At 42.7% G+C, this 7,500-nt stretch overlaps 1 protein-coding gene across 1 annotated transcript in view; it reads left to right on the forward strand.

The window, feature by feature from the left end:
• The first annotated feature begins 78 nt into the window (after positions 1-78).
• Positions 79-7,500, forward strand: part of LOC113801220 (uncharacterized) — a 39,108-nt gene continuing 31,686 nt past the window's right edge. The window contains exon 1 of the mRNA XM_070121515.1: positions 79-1,156. Coding sequence (XP_069977616.1) covers positions 349-1,156 — 808 coding nt within the window. The 5' untranslated portion in view covers positions 79-348. The remainder of the gene's footprint in view (positions 1,157-7,500) is intronic.

Here is a 7,500-nt window from a genome sequence, read left to right on the forward strand (position 1 = left end):
GCATTTATGTCTATTGACGATATATCAATACATAATTACCCTCTCTGTTTCAGATCAGTCGACATGAACTGAAGGCCAGAGGATCAGCTGAAAAAATATGTTGACAATATTCTCAATGTACGTTGCTTAAATATTTCATGAGTTTTTCTTGTGAGTTGATTTTACTCCTCGGACTGGAAAGCAAAAAAGTTTGTATAAATCTTTTACTTTTATCTGGTTAGTGCTGCTGCTGATGAAAAGACAATAGATTTAAAGTCATAAATTGTTATATCAGTTTAATAAAATATATATGGCCGATAGAAAACACTTTAGACTTCTTCGTCTTGGGTGAAAATAGTTCGGGGAAACATGGCAATTCCGACCATGAAGTCATCCATACTGCCTCCTTTCCGGGCGGAAGACGACAACTTAACACGCCGCGCATGTCAAACTAACTTGACCTTGGATTCCGGTAGCCGAGGTCACGGAGCCTTGGCCAAACACCGCTGCCACCAGTGTAGCGACCAACTCGGTAGTCAGTTGTGTCCACATAACTTCGGTCAAACTCAGCGAACAGGAAGGCGCAGCTACCAGACCCGGGGCGACAAGTCATCAAAGGAGAAGTGCTGTGACTTTTTGTGTCAACTGCCGCCAGAAACTGTCTGTGCGATGGGGGTGGTCCCGACGGAGGTTAATTTGACATATCACATTCAGACTCTGCTTAAGGTGTTTTCCCGTGCGAAGGATTCAGTTGAGAGAAAAGAACAGATGAGACAGCGTGGAAACTCCCACTATAAAACAGTTTTTCAAAAGCGGCCGATGAGTGAGTCCCAATTAGTAAATCGTGAGGAAATCCTACCTATTACTATAACACACAATGCATCGGGAAGTCACAAGACTACCGACAAAGCAGATAAAAAGGCGAACATCTCAAACAAAACGTTCGTGTCCTCTCACTCTAAACCGAAAGAGAGCGAAGACTCAGTGCACGAAAACGAACACTATAACCCAACCGTCGACTTCGCATTTCTGGAAGATCCTGCTGTTCCTTCTTGCCGTGACGTCAGCAAGGGATCACCGAGCGACAGGAGAGGCTGTAGGAGGGAATTCTTCCTTCCTGCCTTCCTCCTGTGGGTGCTCGCCCTCAGCCTACCCTGCGTGGCTCTCGCAGATCCAGGTAGGATTCTACAGTGTACCTGTTTATTTTATCATCGTGTTCATTTATTACCACGTCCCTGAATAGATAATCATACATTGAATAAGGATGACTAGATACATCCATTTATGTGTATAAATAAATGTACATACATATATATATATATATATATATATATATATATATATATATATATATATATATATATATATATATATATATATATATATATATATATATATATATATATATATATATATATATATATATATATATATATATATATATATATACATATACATATATATATATGTATATATATATATATATATATATATATATATATATATATATATATATATATATATATATATATATATATATATATGTATAATTATTAGACTAACATTTATCTTGATTTGTAGCAATATATTGAGAGAAAATCAAAATGTATCTCCTTTCTGCATAAAGGGAGGATTTAACACTAACACTTCATGGGGTTTTATACTTATTTTTACGATAACACATTTCTCTTTTTTTCTTTTTTTCTTTTTTCTTTGCCTTTGGCCATGATATATCACTGCTGTGAGTTGCTGATTCATTGAACTGAATTGTTAGCTTGGATTATTTTTTTATTCAATACTAAAAATCACAGGCTGCCGACTTGATATGTATAATCAACAAGAATTTTATGAAGTTAAATGTATGATTTATGGTAACGCGATAGAACACGCACACACACCCACATACACATTCACACACACAAACACACTCACACACACACACACAAAGAAGTCATTTTTACTCAAGGTTTTTCAAGATATTCCATAAAACAACAAATACATCACAATATCTCTCTCAAACTCCTCCCATGTACAATACAACCCGAACTAATCTACATGCATCTTCTAACGTCCCCATTACATAACACATATAATATTCCCTTTTTTACTTATCCTTCACATCAAAACAGGCATCGATCAGGCCCTTGCATGATATTTCCGCCCGGTGTAGAGCTGATCTTTGAAATAATGTAAACAGCGGCATTCGCTCTTCCTGCAAAAGATCTCTCGTAAACATTTATGGGAAACGGAAGCGGAGAGGAAGAGGGGGAGGAGACCAAAGGGTGTGGAGGGAGGACGGAGAGGAAGAAGAGGAAGAGGAGGAGGGAAAGGAGTGATGATTATGAAAACGATAATGATGATCATGAAAATGATAATGATTATGATGTCGATGGTGATAAGTATGACCACGACGAAAATGATTATTAGAAATACTGCATGATAGATAGAAAGGCATCCAGGCAGACAGACTGACATACAGATAGACAGACAGACATATAGATAGATAAAGAGACAGGTAGATGGAGAGAGAAAGATAGATGGACAGACAGATAAATAGAGACAGATGGACAGACAGAGACAGGCAGACAGACTAACAGATAGATAGATATATAGACAGATAGAGACTGATAGACAGAGACAAACAAGCAGGCAGGCAGACAGACTAACAGATAGATAGATAGCGATATAGAGAGAAAGATAGATAGACAGATAAATAGATACAGACAGACAGAAAAGCTGACAGATAGATACATAGACAGATAGATATACAGACAGACAGATAGATATATATAGAGAAAGATAGACATATAGATGAATATACAGACAGACAGACAGAGAGGAGCAAGAGGGAGGGAAGAGGAACGACCACCACCTATATATATATCTCCAGGGAGTCGTTATCTGCAGGAACATCTGTTGTGTTAAGGGAAATATTGGGTCATATACAGCAGGTGCGTTCCTTGGGGGAGATCCTGCGCTGAGGAGGGAAGCGCCGAGAGCCAACTAACCGGAGTGAATCACTTCCGATGAGAAGATTCAGAGATTCGGAGATTCGGCGCCCAGTCCTGCTCTGCCTTCGGTCCTTCCCGTTTTCTCGTTTCTCTAGCTTTCGCTCTTCTCTGTCTCTCTCTTTTTTCTCTCTCTCTCTTCTTTAGTTTTCTTTCTTTTCTCTTCTTTTAGGTTTTCGTTCTCTCTTTTCTATAGCTTTCTCTCTTCTCTCTAATTTTCTCTATTCTCTTTTTGTCTAGCTTTCTCTCTTCTCCATTTTCCCCACCTTTCTCTCTTCTCCATTTTCTCTATCGTTCTCTCTTCTCCCTTCTTCTTTCTTTCTTCTCTCCTATTTTTTCTACCTTTCTCTCTTCTGTATCTTTTCCTCCTTCTCTTCTCCCTTTTCTCTATCCTTTCTCTTCTCCTTTCCCTTCTCTCTTTTCTCCACCTTTCGCTATTTTCCGTTCCCTTCTTTCTTCCCTCTGCTTTTCTCTCTTTTCCCTTTCCTTCTCTCTTTACTCTACTTTTCTCTCCTCTCCCTTCTTCTTTCACCCTTCTCTTCTCTATTATGTCTACCTTTCTCTCTTCTCCCTTCTTCTTTCTTTCTTCCTTTCTCTATTTTCTCTACATTTCCCTCTTCTTCATTTCCTTCTACCTTCTCATCACTCCTTCTCTTCCTCTCTTCCTTCCTTTATCCCCTATTCCATCTATCCTTACCTCTCATCTTCATCTCCTTCCCTCTTTCCTTTTCCTTCTTCCTTTTTACTAACCAGTTCACCTTCCTATTTCCTTCCAAATTTCTTATTCTCCCCTACTCCCTCCTACCCCATCACCATCCATTCCTTCCACCTTCTCCATCCCCTCCCCCCTCCCCCCTCTGCCCCTCTCATTCTATCCTTCCCTCGTCCTCCCCCCCCCTCCTACTCCCGATCCCTTCCTCCTTCCTCCCCCCCCCTCCTTGCCTCCTACCCTTCCTTCCTCTCGCTCTCCTCCCTTTTCATTTTCATTTTAACCCCTAATCCATCACCCATTTCCCCTCGTATTTCCACAAGCTCTTCCCCTCTTTCCTCCCAGACCCCAACCCCCCCCCTCCTATAACCCCATCCAATACTTCCTTCCCTCCTACCTCCTACCCTTCTTCCTCCTCCCCCCCCCGCCACAATCTCCCTCCCCCTCCTATAACCCACCCCCAAATCCCCCCTTCCCCTTACCTCTTTCCTTCCTTCCTTCCCCCACCACCCACCATCCCCTCCTATAACCGCACCCCCAATCCTCCCTTCTCATCCAACCCCTACAATCTTCCTCCCTACCACAATCCACCCCTCCATCACAATCACCCCTCCTTCCTATAACCCCACCCCAATCCTCCCTTCCCCTCCACAATCCCCACCTCCTTCCTTCCTCCCCCTTCCACCACAATCCCCTCCCTTCCTTCCTCCCCCCTCCACCACAATCATCCCCCCACCCCCTCCTACAACCCCACCCTCAATCCTCCCTTCCCCTCCTAACCCAACCTCCTTCCTCCCCACCACAATCCCCCCCTTCCTTCCTTCCCCCTCCATACAATTCTCCCCCCACCCCCTCCAACCCCACCCTCAATCCTCCCTTCCCCTCCTACCCCTACCTCCTTCCTCCCCACCACAATACCCCCCCTTCCTTCCTTCCCCCTCCACCACAATCTTCCCCCCACCCCCTCCTGCAACCCCACCCTCAATCCTCCCTTCCCCTCCTACCCCTAACTCCTTCCGCCCTTCCCCTCCTACCCCTACCTCCTTCCTCCCTACCACAATGCCCCTCTTCCGTCCTCGTTCCTCCCCACCACAATCCCCTCCCTTCCTTCCTCCACCACAATCACCCCCACCCCCTCCTACAACCCCACCCCCAATCCTGCCTTCCCATCCTAACCCTACCTCCTTCCTTCCTTCCTCCTTCCTCCCACAATCTTATCCATTGCTCTAATCCATCAGTAAGTGCAGACTCCAGTAAATCCTTCATCCCGTCCCGCCCTTCCGGAGAGAGGCTGCAGTGGCCAGAGCAGCGGGGACTTGCAACAGGGGGGGTGGGGGGAGGAGTGGGGTTGGGGTGGGGGGGGGGTTGACGCCCGCTCCCCTCCTACTGCCTCTTAGAATCTGTATTTAGTTTCGGGCTTGAGGAGTGAATTCGTCCCTCTCTCGTGCTAAGACTCCGATCTTCGCTGATAATGGGATTGTGGTAATCCAATTTTGTTTTATCTTTTATGGGGATTTATGGTATTATGTTTATTATTTATGGTATTGTGTATTTTCTGAGATGTGATAGTAGGAGCTTGATTACGTGTGTTACGAGAGAGAGAGAGGGGGGGGGGACGGACAGACAAACAAACACAAATGTATATGCATATACGTAAGTATGTATGTAATATATATATATATATATATATATATATATATATATATATATATATATATATATATATATATATATATATATATATATATGTGTGTGTGTGTGTGTGTGTGTGTGTGTGTGTGTGTGTGTGTGTGTGTGTGTGTGTGTGTGTGTGTGTGTGTGTGTGTGTGTGTGTGTGTGTGTGTGTGTGTGTGTGTGTGTGTGTGTGTGTGTGTGTGTGTGTGTGTGTGTGTGTTCTTGTGTGTGTGTGTATGTGTGTGTGTGTGTATGTGTTTGTATGTGTGTGTGTGTGTGTGTGTGTTCGTGTGTGTGTGTGTGTGTGTGTGTGTACGTGTGTGTGTGTGTGTGTGTGTTCGTGTGTGTGTGTGTGTGTGTGTGTGTGTGTGTGTGTGTGTGTGTGTGTGTGTGTGCATATATATGTGCATGTGCGTCTGTCTATATATCTATCAACAGGTAGGTGGGTAGGCAACCCTATACAATTATTCAAATTGGAAGTTGATTATGATGAAAGATGCGACGCTAAAACTATGCACAATATCTCGACCCTGTTCGTACGTCAAACGCCCCAGACACTGTTACCAGATTAACCCTGCTCCTGCCGCCGAGAGACCTGTCCTGGGTATGACTTCTCTCTGCGCTGGCTAATCTGGGCAATGTCGGCCGCAAGATCCCTGTTGGGCAATTACGTCTTGGAGGCCGTGTTATCACATGCTGATGCTGCGTCTGTTCTTGTGGAGCATCCTAAGAGCAGAATATTGCACGGTCATGGCAAGAGTTCGCTGATCAGCCTGTGAAATTACCCTTTTCTTCTTTTTCTTTTTCTTCTTTTTTCATGCTGTTGTGTGAGAGAAATTATAAAGGCCCTTATAACATTTAATTTTCGCATTCGAGACTTAACTCCCTAGACAGAGCCGGCTTAGTGCCTAAAGTGGAAGTTTATGTGACTTCGAAGGATTATGGCTCGAGTGTTATTAATACAACAATCTCTTCACCATTTGGGAATACTGGGGATCGTGCAAACATTTCACTGTTGTTGCGTCAAGCAGTTGATCCCGTATTAATTCACTTCAGATGCTTGGGGGATGAAAGACACGATGGCAGGCATGGAGACGAAAAATCAGGATGAGGCTGCAAGTTAACGAAAAATGGGGAGAAAACCTGTAAAAATGCTTCGACCGATTTCATTCTGAGAAATGTTTAGGAGAAATGTGTTCTCTATCTGTGGAAAAATCAGTTTTAAGGAGAAAAATGCATGCCATTCTAATTTACATAGAAATTGAGGAATAACAACAATTACGACTGATATACTTTTGAAAAATAAATCTGCAATACGGTCTTTAGTCTCATCATCAGGGCTTCTCCACCCAAAAGGTCAATTTAATCATATTGGCAAACAAAAATTGACAGCAAGGGTGCATTTCCTCAGAATTTAGGCAGCGCGTTGTAAGCTGCCAATTAAATCGTTAATTCCCGAGGCCATTGCTCCATTGAGGCCACTGCTAGCAAAATTATTGCTGCGCGAGGTGTATAGAGCTTACAGATTAACGCTTAACCTCCCAGAATTGATTACAAGTGACCTTAATATCGGAAATCCTTGACGCGATCGAAATACCTCCCTCGGATGATTTGTGATCGAAATGTCATCAAATTACCAGCTTTTATTTCCTACCGATTAAAGAAGCACGTGAAGAGATTACTTTATACTTTTTTATACTTTGTAGACAAAGTATATGAAAGCATATGTGGAGGACTTTCATATTTCATTTTAGGAAAAGGTATTGTCGGCAAAAAAATGAAAAACTTGCAAACCTTGTTGTGGCAAAGAATCAAACAAATGTATATCAATCATTACCTATTTTCATTATATCATGAGGCAATGGCAAAATAAAATGCTGTATAAATGAAAATTATTTTTCTCTTTAAAAGATCCCTTCTATGCCTAGTTATGACAGGAGCCTAAACTAGCTTAGCCTTAGGATTTGCATGTGCCAAACCCCTACCATTTATGAGGCTGACTATAATTTCTGCATCTCTCGAAGCCCAACACACACACACACACACACACACATACACACACACACACACACACACACACACACACACACACACACACACACACACACACACACACACACACACACATAC

The sequence above is a fragment of the Penaeus vannamei genome, chromosome 5 (genome assembly GCF_042767895.1).
Source record: "Penaeus vannamei isolate JL-2024 chromosome 5, ASM4276789v1, whole genome shotgun sequence".
Classification (NCBI taxonomy): Eukaryota; Metazoa; Arthropoda; class Malacostraca; order Decapoda; family Penaeidae; genus Penaeus; species Penaeus vannamei.